The following is a 17007-nucleotide window of genomic DNA, read 5'->3' as shown; positions in this document are numbered from 1 at the left end:
TTCTACCAGAAGTAGAAATATATTTCTATTTCAAAACTCTTCCTTGATGATTGGAATTTTTTGTGACCAATTTCTCACCAGGTATGATTAAATGATCTTAACCTTATGATATGGTTGACAAAGGTCTTGGTAGGCATAGCAATGCCCATTCAATTTTTCTAACTGTTTATTTGCATTCTTATCATCCACAATTTGCAGCTTCTTAGCAGCCTGTTCACTAAAGGTTAGTCTAGTTTAAACTGGGTAACACAATCAAGTAACTCATGGAGTTGAGCACACATCAAATGCAATCTGTCAAAATATGTTAAGAGAAAAGAACAAATGAGAGTAGTCTTTTCATTACCACTTCCCATTCTTCTCAGGATCTGGCCCATGTAGTGTCTTACTACCCTCTAATATTCCAAATGAGGATGCCAATGACTAGCCATACACTAATATGGATAAAGCTTAATTTCTTTTAATAAAAAATGAAGTATAAATACAAAGCCAATATTTTCCTCCTTCACATCCCAATGGATATCTTCTTGTGTACTCCAGTGTGGAGACAACAGTCTTAAAAAAGCACATGCTTCTAGTTCTAGGACTACAAGTAATATGCATTCAAATTCACAGAACTTAAAATATCAAAACCTTATAAACTGGCTATTAAAAAAAGACACAAAAATGACTTCCACAGATTAGCTCATCTTTTACCTTTGACTTTTTAAGATTTTATTTATTCATGAGAGACACACAGAGAGAGAGGCAGAGACACAGGCAGAGGCAGAAGCAGGCTCCATGCAGGGAGCCCAACGTGGGACTCAATTGCGGGTCTCCAGGATCACACCCTGGGCTGAAGGCAGTGCTAAATCGCTGAGCCACCCAGGCTGCCCTACCTTTGACTTCTTAACATGAATGAATATTTCTAATATTACACAATACCCAGAAATAAGTGATATCACTTATTAGAGCAACAAAGGTATATAGTAGCAGCAAAAGTAAATCTACTGAAATGGCTAACTGCTTTTTTGGCAGATCTTGCTATTTTAAGAAATTGCAAAGTGTGTGTATATATATATATATATATATATATATATATATATATATATATATATAAAGCAGAGCATAGCTAAATTCATGCTGAAAAGATCAACTTAGGGAGTATAACTTAATATTTGTATACAGTCATAAACTAACATTAAGAGAGACACTACAAATTTTAAGGGAAAGAATACTTTATTTTGCAATTAGTTATTTATACCAAGGTAAGCAGTCAGATTCTAAGTGTAATCCTTACTCAATTTCTTAATTCTCTATTCTGGGAAATACTGGTCCTTAAAATTTTGGCAAACTGACATATCTAATATTTAAAGCCCTATAATTATCTAAAGCCACTGTTGGTAATGTCAGGATTGGTAAAGGAAATAAAGCCTGGAAAAGAGGAATGCTGAGTATTTCCTAAAGGTTAGATGCAGATACTGTGATGCTTTTGTGTGCAGACAAGTGGCTAGTATGTAAGATTTTCCACTAACTCATGGCAAAAACTCTTGTTTTCTGAGATTTTTGTTCTTTCTCTTTCCATTGTGTCAAAATTCCTTTTTTTCTGGTAATGATGACAGTGGTGGTTTTAAAAATGTATGTACCTAACAAAATTAAAAGCTGTTAGTCAAATTTGTTTTGAAAACTTGAAACAACCGTGACTTGAAAAATCTAAAACTACTGCATTAGGATCAATTTCATCCACTTTGTGCCTAAACAAATACGGCAAATCCCTATACTGCTGCACATTTAGTACTATTTATTTTTCTCACTTGTCTCAAACATGTAAACAAGCTCAGCGTGGTTAAATGGCAAAGGATAGATGGTCCAAAGAGCATATTACTTACATTTATCTATACCAGCAGTTCCTAATCTTAGTAACTTGGTGACACAATGTAAGGATGAGATTTAATTATAAAAAGTGTCACAAATCTGTTTAAAAGGAAAGTTGCAATTGATGTTCCCCCTTTTCTGGGGCAGGTGGTGGTGGTGGTGATGGCTAGTGTTCATGTAATTTAAACTAGAGCCAAGACTAGTCAACTCACTACCATTCTGATGCATTTTCCTGAATGCAAGGAAGCAGCAGGATTGCAGGTGCAGGAAAGTGCCCACGACTTGCACTTGACCTCTTTCTCCTTACCCTGTTGAGGTATATTTTTGTTCACAGCTCTTAGCACAACCTGACATGAGAGAATATATTTGCTTGTTTTTAGTTCTCCACCCGCCCCCGTTTTATCTACTATATTCCTAGTGCCTAGAATAGTGCACCCTGCAGACAGAAGATATTCAATTAATAGTTGGTTAATCAATCAAAGAGCCTAAAAGTAGACTACATTACATATGGCCTTGTCTGTCCAACTCTCACTGTCCCCAAAATAAAACCCCTGGGCTATTATATTTGTGTACTCGATCCATCATCCAAACCATCCATATTTAAAGTATTTAAATATGTTTAGTGTGAGCACATGAATTATGGTACACCATGTAAGTAGCATGGCTATCAACCCAGAATCTTAAAAATTTACAAGAAACCTTTCTTAAGAACTTCTTAAATCTAGTCCTGAACTCTTTTCCCAGATATGGTTCTTGTATTTCCAACAGCCTAATAAATTAATTCCACTTGGAGACCCCATTTTTACCTCAATCTTAGTGTTTTAAAACAAAATTCATTATTTCACTGAATTTCCATCCCCTCTTGCCTCATAGAACTACAGCATCATGGAAAAATGATGGGCTAGTGTAGAAGTCTTGGTTCTGGTCTCACTCCTGTTGGTTGTCAGGAGTTTAGACAGAAAATTCTAGGCGCAGAAATGAGGTTTCTCTGGTAAGATACTCCCTCCTTTATAGAAAATACTGTATTTACCTTAAAGAAATTGAAAAGTAATTCCTTAGATAGGAACCCAAGAATCATGAAGCTACAGATTTTGGGCGTAAGGAGCCCAAAAGGTCAAGAGTCCAAGACCTACACAATTAGACTGAAAGCATTCCAGATAATGAAACACTTGAAGGAATCCAAAAACACTACTTTAGGAGTTTAAAACAGGGTTTCAGCAAAAAAATAAGTCAGGCAGTAAATATTTTAAGCCTCTGTTGCAACCATTCAACTTTGCTGTTTTGTTACAAAAGCAGCCAAAGACAGTAAGTAAGTAAATAAGTGTGGCTGCCTTACAATACATTTTTAAAAATAGGCAGAGAACTAGACATGTTAAAAGGGTCATGGTTTGCCAATCCCTGGTTTTAAATTAGTTTCTAAGATGTATTTTAGAAGGTAAACCATAAATGTATGTAAGCTCACTGGCGTGCAGGTGTTCTCTGTTTTCCTAAGAGCTGCTATACCTTACACTTGCTTAAAACCTATGAGGTCTTGGAATAAGTTTGTGTTTGGTCTTCTAAACACTGATTCCTCCTAGAGTAGTGGTTCTAAAACTGCTTGATTCATAGGATACTCTTAAAACTGACTGAGGATGTCAAAGAGCCTTTGTTTACATGGGTTATACCTACTGATATCTACCATATTATAAATTTAAACAAAGATATTATTTAGATATATATTAACTTCTTTCAAAATAATAAGACTAATTACATATTGTATAATTGCACCTACATTAAAAAAATTACACCTATATAAATATTTTCCACAACAACAACAAAAAAAACACTTTGGTGAGAACAGTGCTATGCTTTACGTTTTGCAAATATCTTTATTGTCTGGCTTCATAAAAGACAGCTGAGTTCGCGTACCTGCTTTTGCATTTAATTTTATTGCGTGATACATTATTTGAAGCATATGAAGGAAATCTGGCTACATACACATACATATGTAACAGGAAAAAGGAGGACTGTCTTAATAATTTTCCAAATAACTGCATCATTCTTTAATATTACACCAAAGATTAGTGATTAACAGGGACTGGGGCTAGGGGAAAAGGGGAATATGGGGCATGACTGGTAATGGGCACAAGAATTCTTTTTGGAAAGAGGAAACGTTCAAACACACTGTGGTAAGAGCCGTACAACTCTGCAGGTACACTAAAATCATACACTTCAACAAAGTAAAATTTTATAGTATATCTTAAAGCTGTTTAACAAAACAAAAGACAGAAAACCAATGTGTGTGTCCTTAGGGAGGGTAGGGGTAGGAAAAGAGACCTGAATCACAGGCAGGGCCTTTAGGTTATGATTAAGATTGTGGAAGAAGAGGGGCACCCGAGTGGCTCTGGTAGTTAAGTGTCTGCCTTCAGCTCAGGTCATTATCCCAGAGTCTGGGATCAAGGGTCTTGGGATCCAGGCTCGTGTTAGGTTCCCTGCTCAGCAGCGAATATGCTTCTCTCTCTGCTCCTCCCTCCTACTTGTGCTCTCTTTCTCAAATAAATAAATAAAATCTTAAAACACACACACACACACAGATTGTGGAGCAAGAGCAATGGGAAGTCTTGAAGGGTTTTCAGAGAAGAAGGAAAAAAATATTACGCCAAAATTTGTCAAGTGGGAGTTTCTTAAAAACTGTTGCAATGTGGAATCCGTATTGGTGAAGTTTCCCATACTCTATTGGTCTATCTTGCACCTTGAATGAATCTTTTACACTTGCCTGATTTTGTAACATGCAAGCATTGCTCATTTGGAAAATACTGGTTCAGTGAGTTACACACATCTTCTACAATGTTAAAATATTCCACTGTATAAAGTATTTTTAAAAATCATGTTTGGTTGGCGCTCCCTTCGGCCCAGGGCGTGACCCTGGAGACCCGGGATCGAGTCCCAGGTCGGGCTCCCTGCATGGAGCCTGCTTCTCCCTCTGCCTGTGTCTCTGCCTCTCTCTCTCTCTCTGTCTCTCATGAATAAATAAATAAAAATCTTTAAAAAATAAAAATCATGTTTTTAATATCCTAACTGATCTCATCAGAAATTCTTTAAGCACTGGGATGCTGTCAAACTCATGGTGACAGATACAAATTTTCCAAATTTCTAATGTTCACTTGGAAATATATCATTGTATCATTTGCAACAAATACTGTTATTTTCCTTGAAGTGACAGGATCACCTTGTTTTTAAGAAAACAAATACCCTAAGTCTAAATAACCACAGCCTATCAGCTCTTCTTTCAAGTTAAGATGGAGCAACATGAAATAAATGGCTAGTCCAGACTGTAACTCAATTGTACAGGTGTTTTTCCTCAAGACAACCACTCTTCTTCAGTACACAGCATGCTGTATGTATACTTCCCATTTCATCATACGAAATAATTAAAAAGCATGTGTTTAAAGGTCAAGATTTAATTAAACCAATAATGATCATTTTTGCAACCTTATTAAGGACACTCTTAAGTGAAATTGGCTTTTTTCTTCTTTTTTAACTGCGAGTGGATTGCAATAAAGATTACAGCTACTAGTAATTTGTAGTAGTTACTATAGTAAACTGTCATGATTTGTGCTACAAGTCAGCAGTTTTACCTGCTATTGCTCTTGTACCATTCACGCATATATCAACACAGTGAAAAAGGCAAATAATGTCTCAATTATTATGAAAACAGTTTTGTCTTCCAGGACTCAGCAAAAGGTCCCCTGGACTCCTTCTCAGGGGTCCACAAACTACACTTTAAGAGAAATGCTGCCGCAGCAAAATTGAGGGATCATTATTTACTAGCTATGTGATCTTGGGCAATCCATTAAACTCTTTTTAATGAGATTGGTTTAAAAAAATGATAATATTCCCCTCCTTCCCCAACCAAGAGTTATTTATCAGTGTTAAGAGATGTGAAAATATTTGTATTATATAGCATCAAAAAAAGTAGGAGCGTATTAATACTTACAATGAGTGATATTAGTATTTCAGCAGGACACCACTGCATCCTGAAAACCTGGTGACCAAATTTCATATATTTTTGTTTCTGTTGTTTCTCTTACAACCTTTGCACTTCATCTTAATTCAGACTCTCATAAATCACTGATACAAGCCTGATTTGCTTTCATAAGTGTTGTTGCTAGCTGTATCTATTTTTATCATACTCCCACCCGACCCTGACCGGTCAAACTCGTTTAGGGTTGGCTTTCCATTGAGTATGTCTGAATACGTTCTTTTGTTTTAGCTGAATAATGTCTGATTGTGTTCATTTGTTTCTTTCACCTGCCAGAACTGGCCTCCTCACTTCTAGTTACTGAAATACCATCCTCATCCTTAGAAGTCCAATTAAGTCAATCTTTTCTGGCCACCCAAACAGGACAATCTTACTTCTCTGAATAATTGGCACTCAATTGTTACCAGTTATCTTCTCTTGTGCTTGCATTTCCTTAACTAGACTGCAACCTCTCTGAGGGTTAGGTACATCTTCCATTCTCCTCTGCATCTACTAGCACAATGCATTAAGCCTAGCTAATGGTCCTATGTATACTCCACCAGAGACCAGTACCAATGAAGCACTGACCTTCAGAGCCAAATAAAGACCTAGAAAACTATGGTAAGTTTAACTTGCTTTACAGGCCCAAGATCTAGAATTCCTGTCATATATGGTTCTTAGACAATGTCTGTCTTCATAAGGTTTATTCAAGTGACAAAGCAAGGATTCAACATTACAGCTTAGAGTGTAATTATTCCATAGGCAAAGTGTACTTCTCAAAGTGCCCAAGATATAGCTCTGAGAGGAAAACAAATGTACAATAATGTATATGAAAGTTCTTAAGAAGATCTATGGTAAGCATCTTTACAATAAAAGCACTAAAAAGTCTTTAAAAACACATATTTAAAACACACAAAAACACACACAGTGCAAGAGCATAAAAAATTAATTGAAATGAGGTCTCTTGGATGGAACCAAGTTAAAAAAGCATAAATCCAAGATGCAGATGGCAAAAAGAAACACTAGCTGTGAGTTGCAGCATTTACTATTTTGCCAAAAGTCAAATCAAATAGGCAGCAAACCAAAGGCAGAAGCTCCGTCCTGAAAAAGCAACAGCAACTGAAAGGAGGAGGTACCATCAAGTTAACAAGTACATGGGCTTTGGCATCAGAATGAGCTGGATTCAAATCCTACCTCAGAAACTATGAAACGAATGAAATCACAAAATCCCTCTATGTCTCAGAGCCCTTATCTGTACAATGGGGCTCTTACTGTCTGTCTGGTAGAGTTTATAAAAGGATCAGAGATCATTCAGAGCAGTAAAAAGCACAGACTTTGAAGTCAGATGGGTCTGGGTTACAAGTGACTACTTTCAATAGGTTTGATTAACTTTTGCCTCAGATTTCTTTTTTTTTTTTTAAGACTTTTTATTTCTATTTATTAGAAACACAGAGAGAGAGAGAGAGAGAGAGAGACAGACAGACAGACACAGGCAGAGGGAGAAGCAGGCTCCATGCAGGGAGCCCGACGTAGGACTCCATCCCAGGTCTCCAGGATCACGCCCTGGGCTGAAGGTGGCGCTAAACCGCTGAGTCACCACAGCTGCCCCAGATTTCTTATTTGTAAGATAGGTATAATACCACCTCCTCAGTGCCCTGGTAGAGCATACATAGAGTAACGTATAGATATTCTGTGAAGTCTTAAAAGTACACCCAGTAAGTACCCAATAACTTGTCTCTACTAGACATACATAAATATATTCATACATATACACATACCTCACCTTGCAACGTGCCTGCCATGTTACAGATATTTAACAAATGTCAATTATTATCATTAATTCCTATCAAAAATTTCAGAATGATTATAAACTCAACTGTGGTTTTATAGCCTAATATACCCAATCTACATATGATTCATCAATCAGAGATGAATGGTAGTTCATCGGTTATTCCAGCTATGAATTCTTCAAGACAATTCAGCAAGTGGAAGCAAGAATAAACATAAAATGCTCACTACTACACAGAAAGCCCAGAAACAAGGAAACTTTATATTTTTTATTTTTTTCATTTTTATTTATTTATTTATTTATTTATTTATTTATTTATTTATTTACGATAGTCACACAGAGAGAGAGAGAGAGAGAGGCAGAGACACAGGCAGAGGGAGAAGCAGGCTCCATGCACCGGGAGCCCTGATGCGGGATTCGATCCCGGGTCTCCAGGATCGCGCCCTGGGCCAAAGGCAGGCGCCAAACCGCTGTGCCACCCAGGGATCCCACAAGGAAACTTTAGATGGAAGAAGTATAAATCCATATTAGACATATAAGATATGCATTCTGTAAATTCGCAATCCCGAAATCATATGCTTATTTGCTGATACAAATCATTTACTATTTTATTTTTCTGCTAAAGGCAAAATAAAGGCATAAATTTAACTCTTTTCTATAATTACCCTTCATTTTAAGCCATCCTACCTGGAGCTGTCTTGGCCCTAGACCAATTTTACTGGGCTACAGAGGGAGAATTATCTTGCCAATTCTTCAAAGACATTTTGAAATTGTAAGCATGGGATGCCTGGGTGGCTCAGCGGTTTACTGCCTGCCTTTGACCCAGGGCATGATCCTGGAGTCCCAGGATCGGGTCCCATATCAGGCTCTCCACAAGGAGCCTGCTTCTCCCTCTGCCTCTCTCTCTCTCTCTCTCTCTCTCTCTGTGTCTCTCATAAATAAATAAATACAATCTTTAAAAATAATAAAATTGCAAGCATTAAGAAACTGCAGCAACCATTTCTTACTAGTATTCTGTAGGACTGCAACTGCTGTATTCCAGTTACTGGAAAACACTTACCTATCTCTGGTTATCTTTTGTTTTGTCTGTCTTTCTTGAAAAGGAGTTATGCATGCGTAGGGTTTTAAAAAGGGGAGGGGGGGGCGGGGCACAAGTATTCAATGTACCAAAAAGACTTAAATGAAAAGTCTTTCTCCTATAGCAGGACAACCCACTGTTAACAGTTTTTTACATTTTGCCTACTTACAAACTAAATTGAGTAAAAAAGAAAAAAGAAAAAAAAAAAGGGTCAATTCTAACACTGAAAACTGAATAAAATCCCAGGAATGTATCATTTATGAGGTATGATAGATTGTCTTATTTGAAAACTTAAGAGTGCACATCCAAACATTTTAATAATGACCTGAGTATAGAATATTCCCTTTTGTCAAACAAAGTCAAACTGTCTACAGTAAATAGACAATTATGTCTCCATGAGAACAGCAATCTGTTTCAACACTGAATATTACAGAACAATTGTGGTAAGCTTTTTATGTCAGAAGTGCACTATTAACAAAGATAACACAATTCTGTTTTCAAATAAGAGGCATGTCACATACCTGGAACCTTACTCATACAAAAGATGTTCAAGTCATGAATAAACTTTTGGCAAAATGAATAGTAATGTCACATGATATTTAAAATACTTAGTGATATCCTTCCTTTTAAAAGTTAAAAGACAAAACAACTTACTTAAACCTTCACCACCTATATGCTATGAAAAATCCAGATTTTCAGTTATCCTTAAATGGGCTCTATAGGTACACTTTTGTGAAACAGAAAAGCATCATTTTTATATGTTACTCTCTTATTAAGAGCCTTGCATATAATTTCATATGTTCCCAAACTTACCTTTTCATTTTTCTTATCTGTCTCTAAGGGCTGCTTTGCTGTAATATTTCGAGGAGTTCGGACAACTTCCTCATCAGCCACTTCAACAGTCCGTCCATTTGGCTGCATGAGCAATATACAAGAATCTTGTTATCAAACTGCTTGATAGATCAAACAAAGATTTGTACTCAGGAAACAGAATATACTACAACCAAATTCCACCGCCCGACCCAAATTTATTTATTTATTTATTTATTTATTTTTTTTTCCGACCCAAATTTAAAAGGTTTTTGTATAGCCATGTTATCTAACACCTGGACTACTGTTCATGGTAACTGTGTTTCATAATATAATTAATAATGAACCTATAAATAAAATACTGTACCACAAATATATTTTCCGATCTTACCCATATATCAGTTCCTCCAACAAAAAATAATGGAACAAAAGCAGGAAAAAAGGGAACCAAACGGTATTTGCGCTCTAACCACCAATTAGTTGTATAATCTCAGAATGTTTCACTCATTATCTTTGAATCTTATTTCCATATAGATAAAATGATAGGTCTGATCTACTCAAAAGTTGGCATACTTTGTCAGTAAAGGGACAGGAAATATTTACACTCTGTAGGCCACATCATCTCTGTTGCACTACAAAACTCTGCTATTGTAGTACAATGGCAGCCACAGATCTAAATTAATGAGTGTGGCTGTGTTCCAATAAAGCTTTATTTATAAAACAGTGGTAGGGGGCCAGATTTGGTCCATGTACTTACCACAGTTTGTTATATTATCTTTAGTGTCTCTTGTAATTCTATTGCCTAAATCTCTACTGTTGTGGGATTAAGAAATTTACCAATCTGCTGCTACAACTTAAAAAGTCCACCTCAGCTTTAATACTTCTAAAATAAAATTATAGCTCTTAGAGGTGCTCATGAATAAATTAAGTCTGTGAATTCTTCTAAATCTGACTTTTAATCAGAATCACTAAGTTTTGGGGGTTAACCTCCCCCCCCCCCGCCCCCCAGTAACATTTCTGAGCCCTATCACCAGAGATGTATTGCGAATTAGGAGTTTGAAGAATGAGGTCCAGGTATCTGTATTCTCACCTCTTCTTTCTGGATCCTACTACTACTACTTTTTTTTTTTTTTTTAAGATTTTTATTTATTTGAGAGAACGAGAGCATGTGTGTGCACACATGCGTATACACACACACACATGGGGGAGGGCAGAGGGAGAGAGAAAAACAGACCCCCAACTGAGCAGGGAGCCAGACACAGGCTGGATCCCAGGACCCTGGGATCATGACCAGAGCCGAAGGCAGCCACTTAACTGACTGAGCCACCCAGGCGTCCCTGGATCCTACTTCTGCTCACTTGCCTATCCTCATATTCCAACACAGTGAGTCAGTAAATCAATATACGAGTTTCAGTTGCCTTATCTTCCAGTTCTTGCAGGATAGATTTCCACCAGATTACTCTTTATAGTAGAGCCATACTCAAGAGAACAATATGAATGTTCAAGTTTCTATAATGTAACTTCTGTTCGTTCAAAATTATCAGGTATATACAATTAGAGAGACTACTAATATTCTAAATCCCAATTGGTAGGCTTCCTCAGATTAATGGCAGAAAAACTAAAACAAAAGCAGTCTTCTAGCTGATGGATTGCGTACTTAATCCCAATGCAATCTGCTGGCTCTTAACAAACTTGTGGAAGTCAGATGCCAAACGCAGGTCTCCTTACTCTTCGTCTGGTTTTCTCTCTCCCGTGTTGTTCTGTCACTTTCATGCTGCTTCCTCTAGCTGACCTTTCTGTACAGGTATATGCCTGTGTGGCAGGGGTTACTACACAGAAAAAGGTAAGAAAACCCTTAGCGGAATCTGGACTTAGAGCCATAACCACAGCAGGAATATAAAACTGCTTAATTCTACTTTCTAACATCACCATCTTACCTGTCAATTCTCATATGCTAGTTTTAGTTCATACTGTCCTCTTTAGCCAAACTTGTCCCGATTTCCTATGGTTGGCTTTACCTTTCTATACAAGCCTATGCCATCTGAGTAATCCTGCAGCTCTAATTCCAGTTTCCCATCCCGAACTGGCAGCTCACAGGTTTACCTTTCTAAAATTTAACTTAAACCCTTCAGGAAACTTTCCATCATAGTCACTTATACAGCACTTCCATTCTATTCATGTAAATGACTACACTGAGTCATTTTAATTTATTTATTAAGTGCTAAAAGGTGAGAAATTAAGTGGTTAAAAGTGAATAAAAAGTTCAATGCAATTCCTTTGAGACCAACTGCAAACACTGTGATATAGCCTCCCAGATGAAAGATGAAATAATCTTTCCTCTTGAACAAATAGGAAATCTGGAGTCCTCTAATCAGCGACCCCGTTTCCATTTCATAGACTCTGAAATGACCACCAAGCCAGAGGTGGTCCCACACCAACCTGTGACCATTTTACTTCCTTCTTTGCAACAAAAACAAGCAATTGCTGTAACTGCAGCTGTTCCTTTGGTCCGTGCAGATTTCCCACTGTTCCGCTAACTCTTGGGCTTTCTATAGCTCTTACTACTACTGGGAGTCCGTAAGTCAGCAACAACTCCCCCAAAATGCCTGATAACATGAAACAATAAGCATCCTATCCCAAGAATAAAGTCAACAGAGCTCTTGGCAGCAGGAGAAAAGGACACATTATGGTGGCTGTGCCTCTTCTACCCAGCAACACCAATCTGTCCTTACTCTGCCACTAGCTGGTCAAGAAGGCCTGGTCCCGGAAAATCGTTAACCATGCTTACTTAAATCAGCAAATCCAGAAATGGAAGCATATTATGTAGATCTGCTCACATGAAAACTAACTGCAAACCAACACTTTAAATACAACCTGACTGCCAATCTGGGTTTTACACAAAGGTATTATCTTCTCTCATCATAAAGCCTTAATATATATGGTGTGTTTCTACAGATTAACCATTACACGGGCCTCTAATTGTACCCTAGTATAAAATTTTCTAGAAAACTCCGAGGGTCCCTTCCAGGACTAACCAAAGTTAATTTCATATACAGCATACAATCTGTATTTTAAATTAGACAAGAACATCCTCCAACTCTGATGAAAATCAACTAGTAACAGAAAAGTAATATAATCATTTCTTATATGGATAAACTCCTTGTAGGCAATGCTCTATCTGCCTTATTATTATACATTTCCCAACTCCTACGCCACGTTCTTTTAAAAACTCATTCATGAAAGAACACTGTGTGTGTTTGGAGGGGTGGTGATATATCAGAATGAAAATACCTAGCTGACAATCAAGAAAATAAAATGCAGGAGGGGGACACATAGCAGTGGAGTAGGAGCTCTTATTTAATAATGCTTGATTTAAAGACATTAAAATTCTTCATGTTAGTCAACCTTCAAATTATTAATTCTATACAATTCCATAAACATTTATTAAGTACTCCAATACCAGGCACTGGGCTAGGGACCTCAGTAACAAGGATAAATAAAAGACTTTACCCTCCAGGAGTTTTTTTTAAAGATTTTATTTATTTATTCACAAGAGACACAGAGAGAGGCAGAGACAAAGGCAGAGGGAGAAGCAGGGTCCCTGTGGAGAGCCCAGTGTGCGACTCCATCCCAGGACCCGAGGATCACGACCCCAGCCAAAGGCAGTGAGCCACCCAAATGCCCCCTCCTCCAGCAGGAGTTTTGAGGTTCAGAATAAGATGATGTGCTTAATAACAAACCATCTACTCCATTTGAACAGCCTATACATATTTGTTAAACTGATTATAAACTGCAAAAAAATCTACATCTAAGATAAGCATATATAAAGTTTAACATTTGACTTCTAAAATGAAACCAATTAGAACACTATTTTCATTTACCTATGTAAATTTTATTTCTATATATAAAATATATAAAAACCCTAACATCAAATTACTTGGAAACATCTTAAGTTTAGAAACTAGAGGGGCAGTCTACCAACTACCAAAAAAAAAAAAAAAAAAAAAAAAGAAAAGAAAAGAAAAAACGAGTATGAAAAGACCATGGGCTTTGGAATTGCACAAAGCTGGCATTAAGACTTAACTTCTAATATAAATAAATAAGACTTGACTTCTAGGGGTGCCTGGGTGGCTCAGTGGTTGAGTGTCTGCCTTTGGCTCAGGTCATAATCCCAGGGTCCTGGGATAGAGTCCCACATCAGGCTCCCCTGCATGGAGCCTGCTTCCCCCTATATCGGTGTTTCTGCCTCTCTGTGTGCCTCTCATGAATAAATAAAATCTTAAAAAAAACCTTCTATACTGTGATTATAATAAGCATTTTCCTTGACTTAACCTTTGATTTCATTATCTATAATATAAATGAAATATGTTCATGTCTTTTTTTTAAAAAAAACCTGCTTATAGTTGAAAATTACATTATATTCACTATGTTCATTCACTCGACATACAGTAAGTGAACATAATAGAGTAATATGTAGAACCCTTAAAATCTTGAAACAAAGACAAGTGAGGCACAATCTCTGCCTTCAAAAAGCCTAGAACCTAGCAAAAGAAGGAGGCAACATTAAAATACAAGACAAAAGGTATACTCTTACCTCTTCTCCCTACCCCTCCAACCTCACCCCTTAAAGGAAAACAGTATGGGATCTGAAGGCAAGCTGAAATCAGGGCTGAATTCCCAAATGTGCGCCACCTTGGACAAGTTACTACTTCACTGGAGTTTCAACCTTCCTAGCTCAAAGTTATACTGAACACATAGAAGGCATACGTATATACATATTACTCCCTTCATACAAAAGATTAAAACATCTTTCCGCAAGATGTTACGGAAATTCAAGGAATATCACTGATAGCTGATAGATCAGTCTATAACAATTTCCAAGTATCTGCCAAGTGCCAAGCACCTTGCCAGATGCTTTACATGACTAACACTTAATCTAATGAACTGAGACCTTGTCTCAGTTTACTTTAGGTTTGAAGAGTTCTGATACAAATTCATGATAGAACAATTCCTTGTCATTTATTTGAAAGCATAAAACTGTGTCTTTTTCTGTCAAATGTCAATATATCAATTACGTAAACTAAACATACAATAAATTACAGTTTCAGTGACAGTAGTTTACCAAATTATTTTTAAATTCAACTCCAATTTTAAACTCTGAATAACTGAGAACAATCTTACAAATATGGCCTATAATTCAAATTTGCGAAATCCTGGTTGTATACCCTAAGATATTTCCTTTAGTGGTAAAGATCCCTCTTGCCTTCTAAGCATCCAGCCAAAGACTCAACTCTTCAGGGATTCCAAACTATCTACTTGTTGACTGCATCACTGACGTTCAGAGCTACTTTCACAAGATAGACCTGACACTCCACATCTGTCACCTGGCCAAATTATGCTAAGAGGATTTCTGAAAAATTCAATACAGTATTGATTTTCAAGATTTTACCTCTGATGGGTACTGAGATAAGGGCTACACATGATACAGCAGATACACAGCCAAATACTTTCTTGGATCCTGTTGGATGCTCTCTGGTATAATAGCAAGCAAACTTTAAAAGTGGTCAAATAACCCCAATTCCTCACTTAGAGCTCTTGATTTTGCCTGAATAATAATATTAATTTAAAAATATTTTCAAAGCTTTCATGACCTTGAGAAGTAGTACATTAATCAGGAATGCCCAAGTGTAAAAGAAACCCAGATGTTCAGAGGGCTTACTGCTTGCTGCTCTTGGTATCTAAGATAAGCAGAACTATTAAAGGTCTTCTCTACTAGGCCACTGGCTGGATAAAATGACAAGATGAAAAAGTCCTGTCATAAAACCAAACAAGCCAAAATGCTGGAGCTTTGGTAAAAGTCTTCACAATTTTCAGCACAAATTTCTGATTCTAAAAGTAAATTTTAAAAGAAATACAGAGAGCTTCAAATCACTGGGAAAACTGGATTTGTTCTATGAATGAAACATCCTTGAACATGCTACGGAAACCACAGTGGAAATAACAGCCCAGTCAGTAGACTAAAAAATAGGATGCTGTTTATTTAGCCTTTGAAACTCCTTTGCTCTGTGACTTTGAGTAAGTTATTTAATCTTTATGAATCTCAGGATTCCTTTTCTGTAAAATCGGGAATATTTGTTTTAACTATGACTTACGATTTTTTAACCGAATGATTATTCTTTTATTACTTAAAACTAAGAGGGCTAAGTCCAAACTCCAAACATTAGGAACTGTCAAACTCCTAATCATAAAGTTATGAAACTACAATAAACTTTGTGTTTAAATTTAAAAAAACAATTGTCAAATTTTCCCTTGAATAATCCTGCAAGTCACCATAAAAAAGAATGTTGATCACTTTAAAGTGTATTATGACTTATTTTAGGAAGTTCAACACACTCAAAACAGCCAGCTTGTCCTGACATTGGAGTAAGTGGCTGTTTTTCAGCTGGGAAACATAGGAGATACTTGGCTTATTTTCAGAAGCCATGCTACATGAAAAATATATTTCCACTCATTAAAAAAAAAAAAAAAAAAAAAAAAACCCAACTAAGAGGGCTAGTGATTTAAAGGTAAAAAGAAAATCCTGTATGTAGGTGGCAAGTGATATAATTTACACCTTTACTAATACCTGAAATAATATAGCAAAACTACTACCTAAGAAAAAAAGATATAATTCTTTAGGAATATCTTAAAAGACAAATTTATTTAATGAAATAAATTATCCAATTATAAAAAAAAAAAATCCAATTGAACTGTGAGATATCACTATAGTACTTCATTCAGAATTTAGTCCAACAGAAAGTTATCAAAGGCTCTTACATGCCAGGCACTGTTTTGCAACTGCATAGCAAGGTGAGCAAGGCTTTTCCCCAGTGGAAGCAAAAGACCTCAAAAAAATTAATAGGCAAGTACACAGTTTACAAACTGTGATAATTACAAAAAAACCAAAAACCAAAAAACCCACATATAAAAGGTTGAGACAAAATAAAAGAGGATGCCTATTTCAAATAGGGTGATCAGAAAATGATTTCCTAGGATGGTGAGAGTTTTAAGATGCGATCTATAGGCTGATGAAAACGGGGGGGGGGGGGGGGGGGGGGGGGGAGGGGGGAGGGAGTATTCCAGAAGTGTTAATAATAGTTCATGTAAAGGCACTGGGTTGTGAAAGAGTCTGCAGAACTGAAAAAAAGATCACCATTGCTGGAGGTTATAATGAGAGGAAATTAACTTAAAATCAGCTTAGAAAGAAAACCAGGTGCTGAGCCACTTAGGAAAGAAGTTTAGATTTTAAATGCGAAAGCTACTGAAGTGTTGATTTTAGATCAGTGTTGGCTTTAGGACTGGAGGCAGCCTTGCAGAAGCTACTGCTATGTAAGTGAGCTAAGGTGCCAGACAAAAGAATGAGAGTTGTCAGACTGAATATACACATCTTGGAAATAAAATGGATGGTATTTGCTCATAGATTAGACATGAGGTAGGGAA

At 36.7% G+C, this 17007-nt stretch overlaps 1 protein-coding gene across 6 annotated transcripts in view; it reads right to left on the bottom strand.

Annotated features, from left to right (window-relative positions):
* MTDH (metadherin) overlaps window positions 1-17007 on the bottom strand; it is a 56758-nt gene that overhangs the window by 35210 nt on the left and 4541 nt on the right. For all 6 annotated transcript variants that reach the window (XM_049103892.1, XM_025433698.3, XM_025433693.3 and 3 more), the window contains exon 2: window positions 9532-9633. In XM_049103892.1, coding sequence (XP_048959849.1) covers window positions 9532-9633 — 102 coding nt within the window. The remainder of the gene's footprint in view (window positions 1-9531; window positions 9634-17007) is intronic.

This window comes from Canis lupus, chromosome 29, assembly GCF_003254725.2.
Source record: "Canis lupus dingo isolate Sandy chromosome 29, ASM325472v2, whole genome shotgun sequence".
NCBI lineage: Eukaryota > Metazoa > Chordata > Mammalia > Carnivora > Canidae > Canis > Canis lupus.
This window is presented reverse-complemented; position numbering and strand designations above follow the sequence as displayed.